General features: G+C 44.0%; 1 protein-coding gene across 3 annotated transcripts in view; it reads right to left on the reverse strand.

Annotated features, from left to right (window-relative positions):
- The window catches only part of DUSP7 (dual specificity phosphatase 7), a 46242-nt gene that overhangs the window by 23265 nt on the left and 3475 nt on the right, over positions 1–19502 (reverse strand). For 2 of the 3 annotated variants that reach the window (XR_011905101.1, XM_072347169.1), the window contains exon 3: positions 10953–11044. Coding sequence is in view for 2 of the 3 variants with exons in the window: in XM_072347169.1 (XP_072203270.1) it covers positions 10953–11044 (92 nt within the window). In the remaining variant the exon portion in view is untranslated. Of the gene's footprint in view, positions 1–10952; positions 11045–14851; positions 17964–19502 lie in introns of those variants that run through there. The other variant, XM_072347170.1, reaches the window with a different exon arrangement.

Consider the following 19502-nt stretch of genomic DNA (forward strand, 5'->3'; position numbering starts at 1 on the left):
TCAAGCAGAAAGAGTTAACTCTTCCTCCTGTACGTTCAGTTTAAGAACAGGCTTGTGCTCAATACAAAACATCAAACAATTTTAAAAAAGCAGTGTTCTACTCAGGCCTAGTGACTGCTTGCTGCTCCACTGGAGAAGACTTGGGGTACAACTGGATGGCCAAACTGTAGCTCAGAAAGCCAACCATACCCTGGGCTTTCCCAGCACAGAGGTGAGACTGACAGGTCAGTAGTTTCTGGGGTCATCTGTTTTACCTTTGTTAAAAGTGGGTGTGATGGTGCCTTTTTTCCCACTCACCATGAACTTCACCCCATTGCCTCAACATTTCCAATATCGCTGAGAGTAGCTTGGTGACTACATCAGCCAGTTCCCTCAGGACTCTGAGATGCATCTCATTGGGACCCATAGGATTTCCTACCAGGCAGTGTCTCAAGCAGTCCAAAGACATCAAGCAGCTAAAACAAAGTCCGTTTGACCTCCAGCTGCATTGCCTGAGCTAGCATCTGCCTGGGTTCCAAGGCATCTCTCACCTTCCAGAACATGTTTTAATAAGAAAAACACAAAGAGCTCCAAGAAATAGCAGTAACAGATGGGAATAGCAAAATTTTGTTCTCCTACACTACATTTTTACAGCATAGTGCTTCAGATACACATAGCCTGCAACCTACATAGGGGCAAATGTGACCGGGAAACAAGAGCAGTAAATGAGAACCAACAAAAATGCAGGACTCATTCCCCCAAAAAACCAAGATACGCTTTCTCTGACCAGAATTCCAAAACTTACTTCCCTTTCAGAAGGCACAGCACAGCTTCCAGGCAGTTTTACTCACATCTCTCCTTTAAAGAATTAAGCAAAAATCCTGGGGGCTTGACGAAGGGAGTTTAGATGTCTGGCTCACAGGCAAAAATCAGGAACCAAAAGTCATGTTCCTCTCCTACAGTCCACGTGCACAAGACACACCATAACAGACAGCTCCTTTGTTCAAGCCAAATCAGAGACCCAGTAGCCCTTCTGGCATTTGTTTTTGCCACCAAAGTAAAAAAATGCACTCTCTCACAAAAGAGGATGGAGTTGGGTTTAACACAAAAATCAGCTAGCAAGCTTTGTCCCACTCAAGCTGTCTGATTAGTGGGAGGTTTGCCAGCATTAGCACGCTAGTCATGGCCCAAGCTGGAGCAGCAGCGCAGCCACTTCCTCCTCACACACACACGATGGACCAAAACAGGAGGTGGGCTCTGATAAAGCCACTGCAAGGAAGCATATTGTCTGCTGAGCCCTGCCCTCCATAAGGGGCAATAACCTCAAGCCTGCCAGGGCCTCTAGCTCATTTGCTTCCTCTTCTGCAACTTGACTGCTGTGAGCCCATCCCCTGTGCAGCCCTCCCAGATGCAGCATGCAATGCAACGCTGCCTTCACCTCAGCAATGCAGCTAAGCTGCCAATAACATCACAGTGGTCAGAATAAAGCCACAGAGAACAGCTTCTCTCTGATAGCAAAGGAGGTTATTTAAAAATATCTGAAACAGACACTAAATACAGCAACAGACCTCTAATGATCAGAGCTCCGGGCAGGTAGGTGCATGTGCCCGTTTTCAGCTTTTTTGCAGCAAAGTATACATGATAACCTCCACCATGAGGATGAACAAATAAAAATCTCTTAAGTCAGACCATTGGATCACACATTTCTCAAAAGCTCTATCAAGCCATAGCTTTGAGCTTTATAGCAGACATCAGTGTGCAGCAGGGCAGCTCTCCAGTTACTTGCATGGCTTTCTTAGCAGCCTGAAAGCTGGTGCTGGCATTGCTTGGATACCCTACTCTCTTCTTTGCAAGCTCTGCATGTCTGCATACGTGTCTCCTACGTTTACTCATCTGTGTTGTGTATCTTGATATGTTACAGCAATTCACAAGTCTAATCACATGCCTTGTTGCATTACTACACCAGCAATGGTTGAACCACACACCACATCCTTGCAATTGTTCCTCTTACTCGCAATTGACATTTAAATTTCAGCTTGCTGGGCTTTGCCAAAAAGATGGACAAGGACCCTGTCAGCCATCCTTGCAGCTTACCAGCGTGGCAGAGGGCAGATGAGTTGGCTGCGAGTTTGACCTGTGAAACAGACACAGCAATTTGGCAAGTGCCTGCTTTCTTCAGGAGCCAAGTTTCCTTGCATCACAACACTGGAACTCGAGGCTTGGGAAGTAAACTCTTGAATTGCAACAGGAATCAAACGGGAAGGCAGAAGCAAATGAAACCTAAGTTAAACTGTGATTTTAAAGCATGTCAACAAGCACGACTTGCTTGTAGTATGATGGTAGCTGTGCCTCCTGCATGCAAGCCTACCTCGGCACTCACCCTGATTTGTAGATGCGCTTCAGAGCAGCCCCTAACAAAAGACGTTAAGTACCCCTAGCTAGACACAAGTAACTTAGTTTTTGGGGGATTTCCTAGGCGTGGAACAAACAGCCTGATGGTTCCTGGCTGCTTCGGAGGCCCAGCCTACCCATTCAGTGCCTCACAAACACTCCTCTGACAAAAGATTTCGACTCCTTGCTTTCAAAAAGGGAACAAACATAAGACAAGTGCAGACAAGGCTCGTGGCTGCTTGCCCAGCCAGGCCTCAGCTAGTCCTTCATAGTAAATATTTGCTCTTAATTACAGCGCCATTTGCCCCAAGGAGCTTGCCTGTAACGTGTAGGAGGGAGGGGAATTATACTGTTGATAGGTAAATAACAGCTCTTTCATCCAAAGATGAAAGCCTCCTGAATACTTGCCCCATGGTAAGGGTTTAAAATCTTTGTCCCACTCTAGGGAATGCTGAAAACTCCCACCAGTTACAGTAAGTTGTGAGAAGGCAACAAGAGCTTCAGTGCTGCAACTCCTCCCAGCCCTGCTGGAAGCTGGACTCATCTCCAGTAAGTCAGACAGCGCTTGCTCTTGCAACTCGACCAGCAGGCTGTGATCTATCACTGTGTCACACAGTGAGGACAGCCTGCTTCTAGCAGAGAACAGCAGCACAACTCACACACTGCTCTGCCAAGCTTCCTCCTCACCCTGCCAAGACGGTGAAGGTGGGTGGACAAGATCTAAGGGAGCTAGATCTGTGCTGGAGCCAGGAACAGTCTTCTTCCCTTTGGGTGCACAACAGACTGCTCTGCTCCTCTGTGCCCAGCTCCTGCAGGAGAAAGTCCTAAGGACCTGGAGCATCTCTGAGGGAAGTACAAGGCACTCCCGAAACATGGAGCGGCTGCGGATTGTGAAGCAATCCCACAGATAGTGCATGGGATACAGCCAGTTCCCACTCCCCCAAAAAGCTGACAAGTTTGAGTTTTGGTCTTCTCATGCTCAGCTTCCAAAATATCCAAAGTACAAATATTCATTAACAAGAGAAAGTGAAATCTATGGCTGACCTCTGCTCTGCCTGATGAAGAGGCAAGCAGTGACATCTTCCCACCCACCCTGAGGAAACCCAGCAGACCCTCTGGGCAGCAGTGAGGGATCACAAGCATTCTCCTTTTTTCCCGAGCCACCTAGATAACAATGCCACTGCAAGTCACTTGGCTTCTTGGAGTCAGAGGTCAGAGCCAAGTTGGCTTCAGCCTGACAACGCATTACACATTTCTTCCATAAGGAAAAACAAAACACAACAAACAAAAAACAAAAATCCAAGCAACTAAAACCATTATTTATATATACTACAGCTCCTACTTCCCTCACCCATTGCCAGACATCGGACAGAAGATAAATGCCTGTTATCACCAGAGAGCAGCATTCAAACAGAGGGGGAAAGTTAAGCACACAGTAGTTGGGTACTACTTGAAAAACCCTTCCTCCCACATTCAGCCCGTGGCTCACCAGAGGTTTTTTGCAGGTTCTGAGTAGGCTGGAACAGCCAGAGATGCTGCTGCAGTTTTAATAGAAAGTCTCCATCATTATCCATCATCTCCCCTTCATTACCATTTCCAAGGAAGTTTGTTTGGTTTTCTTTCTTGTTCTAAATGCCACCAAGCATTTTTTCTTTAAGCTGTGCTCTTAAAAATAATAATAAAACACTAGCGTTCTCTCCCCACAGATGTAACAGACTGGCCTAAAATCTGTTTCTAGCATGCAAAAAACATTTGTCTTTCCTTTGTAACTTCATTCACCTCTCTGCTGCAATGCTTGAATCATTTAGCATTTTTCCCCTCTTAGCCAAGGCTTTCAAGTTTCAAGAGATTTAATTAAGCCTCCAAAAACCCCCAACCTGATACTCCATATTCACACTCTCCAAGGGAGTTGGAATTTTTTCAGCTTGACCCATATCTGAAGGCAGCTGGAGTGTAAGCAAAGGTAGAGAGAAAGATCTTGTGCACACATCCTCCTCTCTGCTGAATTGCTGCCACAGTTTAGGGACAGTTAATGCTACGCCTCACATCTGCTTTCCTTTTTTTAAAAACAAAAACAAAAAACAAACAACAACCAAAAAACCATGAACCCAGACTCATGAGCAGTGAAGACAAATGGCTTGTGGCATTATGTTTAGTAAAGGATTGTGGCATTATGTTAGTAAAGAACTGCTCTGGAGTTACAGGACCAGAAATGTAACTGGTGTCAAGTCTTTCCTTTGGTATGTTGCTAAGTCCTACCCTTCCTCTGAATCTCTTCAATACATCCTTCGGATGTTTACTTTGCTTCCTGCCACTAAATTCATCAGATGGGCTTCCTTGCTATTATGGTAGTCATAAGGCATAAAGAAGTGCATTTTACAGTGTGTCTAAACAGCGTGCCTATAAATCTATGTATAACTCTATTTAGGTTAAATCTTTTAAAGAAACAGTACATCTAAGATGAGAAGTCAACAAGGGAGGAAGTTCTAAACCACCACTTTCATAACAAACTTTTGCTTATTCCTGGCTCAGGCTGATTCCTTAACACAACAATTTGCCACAAAACCAAACCTCACCTATGCCCTCCATCTGTAAAAGAAAAAGCAACTTTAAACCAAAACCATCATTGAGTTCCCACTGTTCACACAGAGTCCCACTCTCCTGAATCTCCTTGAGCATCCTAAACCCAGACCACCCACTTGCAACCTTGTCAAAAATGAAGACGGGTAGTTTGGGGGTCAGTATGCCTTTTTTCTTTTGAAAGCATTGCAGAAGCAGAAGCAAATTGACACACAAAGGGTTGAAACCAGGAGAGAAAGTATTCCAACAAAAACAAATTATTTCTGGGTTAATACTTTTTCCTGTCATGATAAGGGCCAAATGATCTCAAAATGCTAGCAAGGAGAAGAGTTTCTCCTAACTGTTCTCTAACAGATGCGAAGCACTTCTGGGGAAGCAGAGAGTGGAGCTGTATTGATGTCTCACAGAACTTATAAGCCTGAAAAGAGCTATTGGGCAGTAGCAGCCACTGGTGACTTCTTGAAGGAAGTCACCTTGAGACCAAAGCAAAACATCCAGGCTCTCAATCCTTACAGTCCCTTGAAATAATGAGAGGAAGGATGCACAGATATTAAGTTAATTTATTCAAAGCACCCTACCACCACCTTTGGCAACACACAGCATAAATATTCACTAGGGAATGGAGCAGGGCAGGGGAGACCAGAATTCATACTACGCAATTTATGAGTCACAGCAAGCTGGAACAGAGGGTTCATTAACTGGATTCAGGTGATCCTATAAGCTTTGCAATTGTTGCACGTCAGGCTTCAGAGTAATTAGGGCTGCAGTTCAGGAGGCTTTAGCAGAACATTTTTTATTAAAGTACAGTTGTTAATCACCCTGACTGAAGTCTTCAGAACTACCAGCCTGCTGCACAGGAGTCATAATTAGAATCATAGAACCACTAAGGTTTGAAAAAACTTCCAAGATCATCCAGTCCAACCACTCACCTACCACCAGTATTTCCAAACTAGACCACATCCCTTAGTACAACATCTAAAAGATTATTGAACGCTTCCAGAGATGGTGACTCCGCCACCTCCCTGGGCAGCCCATTCCAGCACCTGGACACTCATTCAGAGAACAATTATTTTTTTCTTACATACAATCTGAATTTACTGCACTGCAATTTGAGGCCATTCCCACTAGTCCTATCTCCAGTTACATGGGAGAAGAGGCTGACCTCACCACAGCCTCCCTTCAGGGGGGTGTAGAGAGCACTCATCACTCAGCAACAGCCAAATACTGGTGTGCTACTAAAACTGTCCGGGCTAAAACCAGGATGCAGGGAAGGCACAGTGCAGGGCTAACTCAAGTTATAGCAAATAATTTCATGCATTTTGATACACTGGCTAAACAGTCCTGCAAACAGCAAAAAATATGTAGCCTTGCTTTCCATTTTGATAATGGAATTTGAGTGCAGTCTTGAAACCTGCTAAAAACAAAAACAACAAAAACAACAACAACAACAAAACAAACAAAAAACCTTTTTTTGTGTGTGTATTTGTGACTTAATTTCCTGTTGACGTAATATACATTACCTGCAAGTTCTCAAATGGAATGCATAGGGTTGCCACCAGATATTCAAGAAAAAATCTGGTTATGTCTCTTTATCTCTGATAGAGTTCACTTTCAACACTGACAAAAGGCATCTTACATTTTATTAAAAAAAAAAATAAAGAAACTTTAAAAAAAAAAAAGTCACCAGAACTAAACTGTGTACTGTTTATAAGAACATAGATACACTGGATACACTGTTTATAATGAAGTAGACTTAACCTGCTACAATAACAAGAAAATAGCAAAGAAAACCTTTTAGGTATGCTATTGAAAGCTACATGGCACGACCCTTCTGCTGACTTTCAGGCACAAATCAACCATCTTGGGAGGGCCAGAATCAACTGAAGTGGGAAATGGAGATATCAAGTCTGGTGTGATCTGTTCTCCTGGGACTAACTCAAAGAGTCTGAAACCTTCTAAGAAACAGCAGGGGTTCTGGACATCACCTCTACTTCACAAACTCAATCTAAGACAAAGTGTGTAAAGCTTCTGAAAGAACAAGCAGCAACCAGCTCAGAGTTGGGCAATAAATAAAACAGCAAGCACCAATAGAACTAAACGCCTCCGAAGAGGATAGATAGTGAAAAGCCAAACAAGTCCATACCTGCAAGGACAGGATGGGATTTTCTGTGAACTTGCAACACCGCCTTCAGGGTGGAGATGAACAACCAGTGTCCATGCCTTATTGCATTGTAGTCATGTGCCTGGTTACCAGGTTGCACTACAACAACAGCTTCGCATGAATGTATGGGTAAAGAACCTCACACGCCTCTGTAAAAGTAATTAATTTCTCACAAACACGCACATGCTCTCGTCTTGCTTGCAAATTAAACACATAGAGGCAACGGCAGGCTTTGCGTATGGTGTTGTGATTCAGGTAAGACAGAAGATAATTCACGAGTTTTGCAGAATGTCCAAAAAGGGTTATAAAAACAACTGTCTTGAGAGAATTTCCCACCACAAACAGTTCCAGCACACTCCACCCAGAGCACATGAAAGGTGTCATGAAACCTGCTACAGGCTCCAGTTCCAGCTTTAGGTAGGAGAAAGGGACAACTCTAGACCTCCGACAACCCACTCCAGTTAAGAAGAAAAGACTTGTCATCTTTTGTATTTTCACCAGTGTCCTTGCAATGTTAAATGCCAAACAGTAATACCCATTAGCATGTCTACTTCAGAAAAAAATAAGAAACCACACAGCCATTTTTCTCTTCTTCATGTAGTGTTTTAACCAAAACCAAACTGAGAAATCAAAAAGCACTCCGTCTGTAGTTTCAGTCAGTACAAGAGCAACATGAAATACAGCTTTTGAAGCCCCTTTGTCCCTGTCCTTTTTTCAAGCTCGTCCTCGGAGACACAAAGTAAAATCTGTCTCATCCCTTCGGCTGAAGTTGAGATCAAACAGCAGCCTTAGCACGTCTAAAGTTACAACTAAGGCTACTCTTTGCAAAAGATGACCTTTCCCTCACCAGATACTAAAGCTAACATTTTCCTTCCTATTTGTATCCAGCCATGTACGTACAAGATTAGCCTAAAACTGGGACAGTTTCCTCAGTCTTCCTTCACTCTTACCACAGCCTGATTCCTGGGAATCTGATCCTATCTTCCACAGAGGTTACTCCCTATTGATAGGAAATAACTAGTGTATGTGGGCAGGAAGCAGCAACAAAGGATTATGAGGATTAAGAGAGAGTCCTCCTTGGGACATATCTCCACAGTAGATCAGGAGACTCAGCAGGCCCATTTGATCAACAGGAACATTAGGAAACCATCTTACTCTTGCTCTCCCAAACAGTGTCTCATCCTACTGTAGCATGGTTTAAAGTAGCACACAAGGGCCTTGAAGAGATAAGTTGCTCTGGCCCGCCCAGCTACATCCATGTCACCCTCTTCTCCTTTAAGCAGAAGCACAATACTTACACAGCAATGAGAGATGACGGATCAAACAAAGGAAACACTTTTAATGGTGCCTTGCCCTAGCCTTACTCAGAAAAACACGAGGCAGGTTTAGTGACCAGAGCAATAGCTTTCCATCACCTAAGGAAGCTGTTAATTTCAGTAGCCAGGGGTAGTGAAGAACAAGAACTCCGGGGTGCTTGCTGAGCAGAAGTTTCTCTCCCTGCTTTGTTTGTCCTACAGTACGTTGCCCATGCATTTCAATGTACTCTCGAGAACAGACATACAATAACTTCAAGAATTTTCCTCCTCCAGCCATGTACTTAGGCATCTTTCTTCTCCAAACAGAGAAAGAGAGAGAGGACAAGTTCCAGCCACCATAAAGCTTCCTCACAAGCATGCAGCCACAGTCAACCATGCATGGCTTATTCCAGGACAGAATCTTGGAGTCACAGAATGCTTTGAGTTGGAAGGGACCTGTAAGGGTCACCTAGTCCAACTCCCATGCAATGAAGAGGGACTACTACAGCTAGATCCGTTTGCTCACAAGAGCAGAAGAATCAGAGCCACTAGGCTGGACCAAGCTCCATTCTGCTCTGTCTCCAACAGTAGCTGATAGTAGCGCCTGGGAAAGAGCATAATAGGAATTCTAGCTTGCCATGGGTAGCTGGATCCTGGAGTGTTTTCCCAGTCTATTCTCACCTTACTTCTCTGCTTGTAGGCCTCAGCTACATCACCCATGAAGGGTCCCAGTATAAGGTGCCTATGCCAGTGAGAGAAGAACAGCTGCACCCAAGGCACAGCGCAGTCATAGTATTTGGTACAGACTGACACAATGCAATGGCAGCAGCCAGACACCAAGGCTTCTCTCCTCAGACTGAGCATCCTCAGCTCTCCTGAACTCAAGCTACTGCAAAAAGAATAGCGGAGCTTAGCTGATCCTTTTTTTCCCCCCCCCTTCCTCTCTGCAGGAGCCTCAACAAACTCTACTAGGACTTCTTCCTGCAACACCTTGGGCTTGGAGCAGCCACAGAGTGAGCTGTCATCATACAACAACCCAGTTCGCTCCCAAGATCTGGAAATTATCCAAAGAAAAAAAAAAAAAAAAAAAAAAGAAGTGTCTTTTCTCAGCATTCTTTCCCAGGGTACTATTCTTCAATACCACAGAGATGAACAGAGCACAGCCTTTTTGCCCTAGTGACAATATGCCATCCTGACACCCACATCCCACTCCCATTGTTCATGAGGAGTCTTGACCTCCCAGCCACATCATGTTTTTGTGTCCTTCAAAATCCTCCAGCCCAGAGCTACCCACATTTCAGCACTCAGAGAACAACCCCAAGGAAAAGCATCTTCCTCTTATTTCACAAGGAATGGCTGATTGCTACATGTAATGTAATTATATTAAGTGAACAAGCTGGACACTGAAAAGCAAAATCAGTTCTCACAAAGGCTGGCTAGCAATGTGTGGTTACAGACAGGTAATGAGTGGGCGGCATTTGTCAGCTTCATAATGTAGCTTATAATTCGTTTATTACCCTTGCTACTGCTTTCGCTGCTGTTGGAATGCAATTAAATACTACCTGTGAGTCTCACTGAGAATCTGCCATGCCTGACCTACAAACATCCCTGGGCTTCTGCTGTACAGGCAGTTGCATTGGATACATAGTGACATTACAAAGCCAATAAAATAAATAAAAAATCCCAACTTTCACAGAGAAGAGTGAAGATCTCCTGAGACAAAAGCAATTCCATCTTCACAGATGGAATTTTTGGACAGAATTTTTGGAGACTGCAGATGACTAACCCTCATCTAGTTTTATTCATAGTTATTTCAGGATGGCAACATCTGGGACTTACTTTGGACTGCCAGACATCAAAGCTTGGTTTTTAACACTGAGGCAAGGAGAATGTTCCCGCATGCATCTTCATCTATTGGTGGCCAATTAACATTAGCTAGGACAGCCACCATTCTCTAGGTGAGGCAGCCCCATTCCAGTTGTCTTAGTTTCAGCTGGAACAGAGTTGTTCTTCTTCATAGCATGGCTATGATGCTGTGTTTTAGTTTTAGGAGAAAAACAACGCTGGTAACATACTGATGTTTCTAGTTGTCACTGAGCAGTGCTGCATAGAGCCAAGGGCACTTCAGTTTTCTGCTTCTCCTACTGTTGTATCAGCTGGGGGGGAGAATCACTCCTTTCCTAACACACAACAACACTCCAGCCCCTCCCCAAACAAACTTCAGTCCTTCCCTTTGCAAAGGAAAACATGCTATAGAAACATAAATGAAATCAGTAGCAAATTTCAGCACTGAACTGCACTATCAGTGCATGCTTGGGCACAAGCTAGCATCCACAGAAGTCAGCAAAAGTTGTGAAAGAGAAAACACCTCCCACACAAAGGAGAGACAGAGGAAGCAGTCAGAGCTGTGAGACAGATAAGCTGCCTTTTGGAGCAGCCTTGGACTGTCCTCTAGCAGGAGGAAGTTGTCCAGTGAGAGAGAAAGCTATTTGAAGAACAAATTAATAGTGAAAATTCTTGTTTAATAAATAAAGAAATCGCCTTACCCAAACATCTCTCTCAGCTTTCTGCCAAATCGACACATGATCAAGGCCTGGCTGCATGAACTTCTTGTGCAGGGTCACTTGAAGACAGCAGCCTGGATAGGAGTAGAAGGAAGGTGATGAATGGTGAAAAGAACGCAGACAGAACTGATGGCAGAGCTGATCATTATGCTGTTTAAGGAGACGACTCTCTGGACAGAGCATCCAGAATCCCTTCAAACTCACATCCAGCATCCTGCTTCAAGCAACTTTAAGAGAATCTTGCTTTGGCTTTCAGGAGGAATCCTGCAACAACTGCTGCCTGCTCCAAGCGGCAGAAAGGACATCAGCCATTCAGGGATAGGAAAGAGAGAATTTTAGAGCAAGAACAAAACTGCACCACTGGAGAGGAACAGACAAATTATGTGGCTTTGAATTGGACACCTCTGGGGGAGGCAGGAGCAAACACCACAAGAGAGGGCACAAGCATCTCTTATCACTTGAAAATCTCCAATACAGAAAAATGCTGTCTTGCTATTGGGTCTCATCTGCTATTCAACCTTAGAGCTGTTCCGTACTAGCAGAAGGCTTTCATAAACACTGGATCAGTAACCAGGGTCTCGCCAACACATCAGTATGGTCCCTCCCTTTTTGTGCAGGTTTTATCATACCTCATTTCCCAGAAGGAAGAAAGAAAAACAAAAACAAGACAAAACCACAAGTGAAACTACAGCCCTCCTAACAAGAAAAGAAGAGGGGAAGGAAAAAAAAAAAAAAAAAGACAATACAACCAGAAACAAAGAGTGAACTTCATAAAAACAGAACTTCAATTTATGTAGAGTTTCCCCTTGAGGCAGATACTGAAGAGAAGAAGTACAGAGTGTCTGAATGCTGAGATTTTTATTTTTGCTACCAAAAAGCAGTGAGAAACCCCAGCAAATGACTTTACATAAGCCAGATGTTTCTCCGGGGGAAAAAAATAAATAAATAAAGTAGGAAAATAAACCTGTCTGGATTCTTCTTCTTCTACTTGGACTTTGTTCCCTTACCAGCTACTTTTCAAGGCCTTACATGTTTTTGGATTCCTTGTGCCACAGAGCAGCCATGATGATCTTCCCTGTGGTGCATTTGGTCTCCATTTCCAACCGGCCCTGATATTTAAGAGAAAGCCCAGACTCCAGCCTCCTGCAGAAGGACTCCGGATTCATAGGAACAGCTGCCAGGTGAGAATACTTCAAATCCCAATTATTTTGAGCAAAAAGAAGCAGCAAGGAAGCAAAAAAGGATAATGCAAAACATGTGCAGATTTAGCAGTGACCACCAACAACCAGAGCAGAATAGAAAGATTGAATAGGGAGTGTTGGTGATCTCACCTTACACCACGTGGAGATGGGGGCCCCACCATATGGTGTAAGGTGGGTCCAAGCTGACCACAGATGCTGAGTGTCAGCAGTCTGGGTGTCTGCACCTGCCCTGTGATTAATTTCCAACCAGTAATTAATCACCAACCACTGACTGTCCACCAAAGCAGAACCACAGCTTCCGTTCTGACTGAGTTCCTGGACCAGTGACACAATCAAGATACAGTTGAGCAGGGCAGCCCAGAGGCACAACAAACTCACACAGATTGACTGCAAGTGGCTTGTCATCTCCAGCTGCTCCATCAGTGCCATCAGGACTGCCAACATCTGCCACAGACACCACAGGCAAAGGTGTTCAGCTGCCACCAGCTGCTGAAGAACAACTTCTGGTCAAGTTCTTCCATGCTTCCTTTGCAAGATTCAGCTGTGCATTTGCAGCCACTGCAACAGTCATCAGCAGGCCCATCAGACATTCCCAGGCCACCAGCCAGGGTTCCTCCACATGTTCCCAGGCAGCAAAACATGCACAGGGATAAGAGTAGATCCTGGAGGTATTTTGAAGAGGGAAAGGGTGAAAGCAGATACACAGCCAGATTATTAAAAGGATACAGTGCTTATCAAGGTATTTCCACCGTGCTCCAATTTCTCCTAGCTCAGGAAGAGGCCTTTGTCCCACCACTCCAGAACCACAGGGGGGTGACAGACATGACAGAGAGGGGTATGCACTAAATGGCTGCCCCTTCCCAGGCTGATGGAGATTTCTCCTGAGGGACAAGACAAACAGGACCCAGAGGCTGCTTCTGACTCTCACAGCCTTCTGGACATTTTATCTCCCTTCCCCATTCCATTAAGTTCAACCAACCAAGCATTCTGACCTGAAATACTATTACTAGAAATATTTGAGAAGACACAGGGGCAACTGAGCTGACATCCAGAGGAAATCCCACTTTCACATATTTCCTAAGAAGCCCAGAACATAACTGTCAGACTGAGCTGATCAGTTGTAAACACACAGATGCATTGATGAAACAAACTACATGATGTTACAACACTACACATAGCTGGATTTTCTCACACAGAGGATAGAAAATGAAAAACACCATCAAAAGTAACTTTTCTGGAGAGATCAGCCTCTGCATTCAGATGGTAGCAGGAAGAGTGTGATTCCCTAATTGCATCTTTGGGTGGCACAAAAGGAGGCAAGATGTGATGTGAAGTCTGACTTACATCTCATTTGAATTGCATTGGATGCCACACCAAGAAGTAAGTACCTAGGAGAGGAATAAAAGTAGACAAGAGAGGAAAAGCAAGATACAACTAACTCTGAAGCCCTAAGTTTGTGTGCTGCTTGCCTGGGATTCTAGTGCTGCAGAGTCCTTCCCATCTTCATTCTGCAACTGTTCAGAGCCCAAGACCCCTGCTTATGCCCTATCAGAGGAAACATAAATAAGCCCTGCTGCACTGCACAGGGAACATGCTCTTTTTACTCCCCTGTTTCACATGTAGTTACCCTCATGCTCAGTATGTAATTGCTCTCCTTGCCCTTCCCTCTTTGGCTAGAGTAAGCAGCCAGCTCTGCCAATGAGCACTGAAGGAGACAGACTAGGATGGACTATGCAAAAGCCTATGGGAAGCATTTAGAAGTAGCTTCTTAAACTTTTGCCCTTAATGGAAATGAAGGGAGACACTTTTTATAAGCACCAACCTGCAATCCCTTTAGCTGCTCAAGAGAGAAGTCAAGGGGGTCCAATGAGTCAGGAAAAAAAAAAAAATTAAATAAAAAAAAAATAAAATCCCACATTTGCTAAGGGCTTACAGCACCACATACAAAAACCCAGTAACAGACCTTGCAGCCAGATCAGGAGCCTGGTTTTGTAGAGCAGAGAACCACACAGCATCTTGCTCTGCAATCAATGGGTTAACCAAGAAGCTTCACTCTATTGCATGTGGGAAGCAGTATCTCCTTGCCAAATTCCACCAATCTGAACATAACCAGCTTTCTCACTCAGCCCTTGCTCCTACGCTTAGCTAGTGCTTATGCCCACCTCTGCAAGGGAGTGCAGACAAACCCCACACTCTGTTCCCTCATGTAAGCCTTTTTCCAGCATTGACCCTTTCCTAATGTCAGCTTGTCTCCTCACTGAATTACTCTGACAAGACAAGGGGTCTCCAAGGAAATATCCCAAGTAAGGAAGCCAAGACAGGTAAAACTATGATGGCTGAGGACCAGGCAGGCATGCTGCTCCCTGAAGGCTTGGAAAATGCTCCAATTACAGGAAAAAACCTAAAGGTCTTATTTCCCCCACATATCAGGTAGATATTTTCATTTTTCTGAGACACAAACAAGATTCTAATCAATATATAGATTCCCACCACGCAGTCAAGGAGTAAAAAAAATTCTCACTGTGCACACTCCCTAAGCTCCTGCAATGGCCCAAGCTCCTTATGGAATAAAACTAGAGATCTTTTGTGCTCAGACTCTAGGATTAGAAGAACAAATACCCACAAAGCTGAGGAATCAAACAATTAAATAGATAGCAATTTTATTTCTTGCTGCTCGGATCAGAAAAAAGAATGATGGAAAGGAAAAAAAAAAATTATACATATACTCTTTTCTCCTGAGCTAGGACAATGGACTCTGCATTCAGCTCTACAACAAGCACCAGCCAGTTCTTGTCTGTTTCCAGGTGAGTTGCAAATGGCAAGCATTTCCTAAACCATTCTTAATAGCTCACTTGCACCAGCACTCAGGAAAAAAGAAGATGGCTCTGCCAGCATTCAGGACAGTAAGTCCCGCTCTGTTGTGAACAGAGCCACAGGACCAAGTCACCAGTTGCCTGCAAGGCAATAACTATTTGCTCTCCTACAAAAAGAAAATCTTTTACTACAGCAGTTGTGATCAAAGCTTTGTTATACCTTCACAGGCCATGCTTAACAGCAAAATTCTTTATCTTTTTATTTTTGGCACAGAGAAATGGTTGGGGTCAAGGCCAGTCCCATTCTCAAGCTGTTCTTTGTTACCTGCTTTATCCAGTACCCCCTCCCTCACCTCATCCTCCCATGTACCCCTCTCAAAAATTAAACTGTGCGTGAAACCAAACTCCACACTTGAACATCTCCCAACAAATGCTCTTCACGGTCACAGAAGAAAACTAATCAACCACTAAAAAACAGGGATAGGAGAACAGCATGCCCTTATATAGACAGAGGCTAGACAAGCATCTGACAAACATCAATTTTAAAGAAAAAATAATATTTATTTGTAATATAAACAAAGTCCCAATATTGGATCAGTATATATGGGGTCACTAGTTTTCCTTCAAAACTCACAAGGCAGAACCATTCCTCACTAACAAGCTCCATTTGTACTAATCAGATTCTTTTTTTGTTGTTGTTCTTTTAAAGAAAAAAAGCCGACTAACAGCACAAGGAAGCCTTTACAAACCAGCTCAGCTGTAACACAATACAGATGCACTGTCAAAAAATCCCTGAAAAAGTAAATTCCTCGATGAGGTAAGATGAAATTCAGATATTCTCAGTTTGCTCACTCACAACCGTACTTACATTCATGCTCTCTCCTACTGACCCATGACCCCAACGTTGTTACTAACAAAACCTAATGAACAGGCAAACAAAAAACAACCAGAAAACAAGAAAAGAAGCTCATTCCAACATTCTGGTAACACCTTTAACAAAAAGAACTTTTTCAGGATGTGACAGCATCAAACATTCCTCCAGATGGAGGTTTTTTTTTTGTTGTTGTTGTTGCTTTTTTTTATTTTTATTTTTCTTGAAAAATGTACAAAAAAATTGGATACTTAGAAAAAAATCCGTGGCTTTTTTTTTCTTGCTTTTTTTTTTTTTTTTTTTTTTTCAGTTAAATGAGAGTTAAAGTGGCCAGGGAAGGGGGGAGAAAGGAAGGACTACATTGCAGCCAATAAAGAAATCTCCAAATCCATTCTGCTCTCCTCCCAGAGATTATTATCACTTCCTCCCCCTCCCGGCTTGGTATAAGGTGTTTGCCAAACACTAGCCAAAAATATAAACAAGTCTTCTCAGAATAGAAGGCACAGCATAAAGTTATTTGAAAGAGGAAGAAAAAAATAAAAATCAGAACTTCTGTTGAAAGCTCCAGTCATCTCAGAATTTGCCAGTTATTATATATATATTCATATATATATATATAAAATTCTGTTACGACACTCTTGTCATCACTTCACTTCCACATCTCTCTACTCCTCTTGCACACTCAGTGTGTGCCAATTCAGTCCCATTCTGCTGTGCAACCCCCGCTCTGCTCTAGGCTCGTGCCATGTCATCCAACTCCCCAGACGTGTGCACGCGTGGAAAAGACTCGACCATGCACCAGGAATGCCAACATCACACCTCCTTTCTGTTCTCAAAAAGCTGGAATGACTTCAGGCCAGCTGGATGACTTTAAATCAGTCAACAGACAGCAGAAAACAAAGCTGGGCTCAGACATGCTTCTACCAACTCTGGTGGCTACAAAGTTTTCCCTCTGGGCAATAGCAGTGTTTTGGCAGGGGTAGCATTAAAACAAGCTTGCAGCTTAGTCACCTTGGCTGAATCAGTGCAGAGATTGTGATTGCGAATGCAGGAGTGGTGAAGGGGTTGCGCTTAAGCCCAATTGGCCTTCCACACATCACAAAGCTTCCTACTAGATGCTAACAACAACAGCAGCAGCAGCAGCATGTATCTCTCTATGGAGTACCCAGTAATATGCCAGGACATACCAAGGCTTCACAAAGTGTGCAAAATGCATTTGGTCAATATAAACATTTGATTAAAAAAATAATAAATGATCAAACAAGAAACAGAATAAAATACCGGTTTTGCAACCTCGTCTGTACAGTCAGGAACTTACATATTTAAAAAGAGTTTGAACCCAAAGCTTGAGTAAGATCTACTTTTTTTTTTTTTTCCTTTAAATCTAAAAAGTAAACTTGGATTTTAAAACAGTCTTGGCCCAACACTTTTTGTTCAAGGTTTCCAAGTGCATAAATCTCCTCACTTTCCACAGCAAGCCAACCCCTGGTAGCTCTTCTCACGTGCGTGCTCTGACGGTCCCAATATACCCAGGAAATGAGTTATTGCTGGTAACAGCTGCATTCAAAATGCTTTAACATCGCCCGTGTTAGATAAGCCCCGTAAAAAGGCTACCTATTCAAACCACTTTCATTGGGATACTAGTGAACGGCACTAGCCTTCTTAAAGCAGCAACGTGACACATCTGCCCAGAGAAGCTAGTCCTCCCAGAGCTGGCTGGCAAGACAGATTTTTGTAAGAGTTGAAATGCTCAAGAGAAGCAATTTGATGCCCAAGTTTCCAACCAGATGGTGTCTTCTTCATGTGGACTCTAGTGTGTTCAGCTGAAACAGGTTGTGGTTGGTGGGGGTGGTAAAGTAGAGCTGTTCACTGGGTGAGCGGTTGTCACATGGGCTGTTTAGTCCCAGAGTCCTCTCAAAGTCCAGCAGCTGGCCCATGAAGTTAAAGTTTGGGGAGATGTTGGATTTTTTCCTTTTCACAAAGTCATAGGCATCATTAAGGGACAAGTTGAGTTTTTGCATCAAGTAGGCGACGGTGACTGTTACAGACCGGCTGATGCCAGCAAGGCAGTGAACAAGGATCCCACACTTCTTGGAACGGGCCTCATCTGAAACAAGACAAGGGGAAGGGGGAGTGTATTATTCCACACCAAGAAAGCAAAGCTTTGGAGCAGGGCCAGGTGACAGCTGCATACTCAAAGGACCAGGATGACTGCCAGAACTGGATCCTCTGCTCCCACTGACACCATCTCACATCCCTTTGACACCTCATCCCTTCTGAAAGAGCTACTGGGAGATTCCCACTATGCAGCAACATGACATGGTCCCACTTGACACAGCAAGACCACGCATCTCAGACACTAAAGGAGGGCTGATCAAGCTTGGCACACATCCCTTTCCCAGAGAGCATCAGTACCCTCTAAAGGCAGACAGCTGGAGACAACAGCTCCAGGGAGATGCTGGGCATAGCACAACCACCACCAAAGCAACACCTAGCTGCACACAACACGGGAGCATGGCCCAGCACCATGTAAACAACTCTCCTTTGCTATTCTCATCCTTCCACTACAAAGTTATTTGAATGTAGTCAAAGACAAGTGAAGCCAAGCCTGAAGTGCAGGAACTTCCCTTATTGTGAAATCCTTTTTAGGACTGAAAGAAGTACACTTCACTACAAACAAATGCTTGTGTTAGAGACGATTCTCAGAACGAATGGCAGCAGGGAGTAGGAATGCAGGCTGTACCAAAAAATTGCAAGAGAACACAAACAACATTTCCCCTTCTTGGCCACTGATTGAAAAGCACACACATACTCATTGTCTCTCTCACAGCCAGAACAGCATGACCCCTTTATGAATTGACATCTTGGTGCTATAAGAGGGACACACCACTGAGCGCATACAAGTACACAGCTTCACTTACTTCTGGGCAGCTATATTTGCAATCTGTTGCTTGACAGAGTTTGGCAGGGAGAGAGAAGGTGGCAAGAGAAAGGGTTCCCAGGCAAAGCCAGATGTAGAGACACTCTGGCATCATCAGTGTGGGGGAATGCAAAGAAGCTACAGGCAATCCATACCCAAGCCACAACAGGACCCTGTACTAGCCTCTAAAACCAGGCAGGGATTTCCAGTGCTGTGAGCAATCACCCCCCAGCACATCCAGCCCTCCTGCCACTCTCTTCCTACTCCATATTCTTCCAAGGCATTTTTGCTTTTCATCTAACTTGTGCTGCATTTCTTGGTGTTCAGTTTTTAGAGTGAGGTAATCCTTCATTTCCTGCTATTAAATGGAAAGCACGAGCACTGTGTTCACAGGGACACTGCCTGACTGGAGAAGACAGCTCCCAAAAGCCACATGCCAGCAGGGACCCTGTGAGCCACCCAAAAAGTTTAATAATGAGTTCTGCACGGGAAGTACAGACAGATCATCAGACAGGTCCCTGACACAGGCAAAGGTGCCCCTTGCCCATACCTACCCCACTATACTTTCAACCAAATAAGAAGCCATCAAGCTTTTAATAGTGCTAATGATGATCTGTTTCAATTTCTCAAGTAAGTCAAGACTGATGAGGCTGATGACCATCCCAACACACCATGCAGCTCACACTGGAAGTGAGCATCTACTTTCAGCCCAACAGACATTTCCAC

The sequence above is a fragment of the Excalfactoria chinensis genome, chromosome 12, assembly GCF_039878825.1.
Source record: "Excalfactoria chinensis isolate bCotChi1 chromosome 12, bCotChi1.hap2, whole genome shotgun sequence".
Classification (NCBI taxonomy): Eukaryota; Metazoa; Chordata; class Aves; order Galliformes; family Phasianidae; genus Excalfactoria; species Excalfactoria chinensis.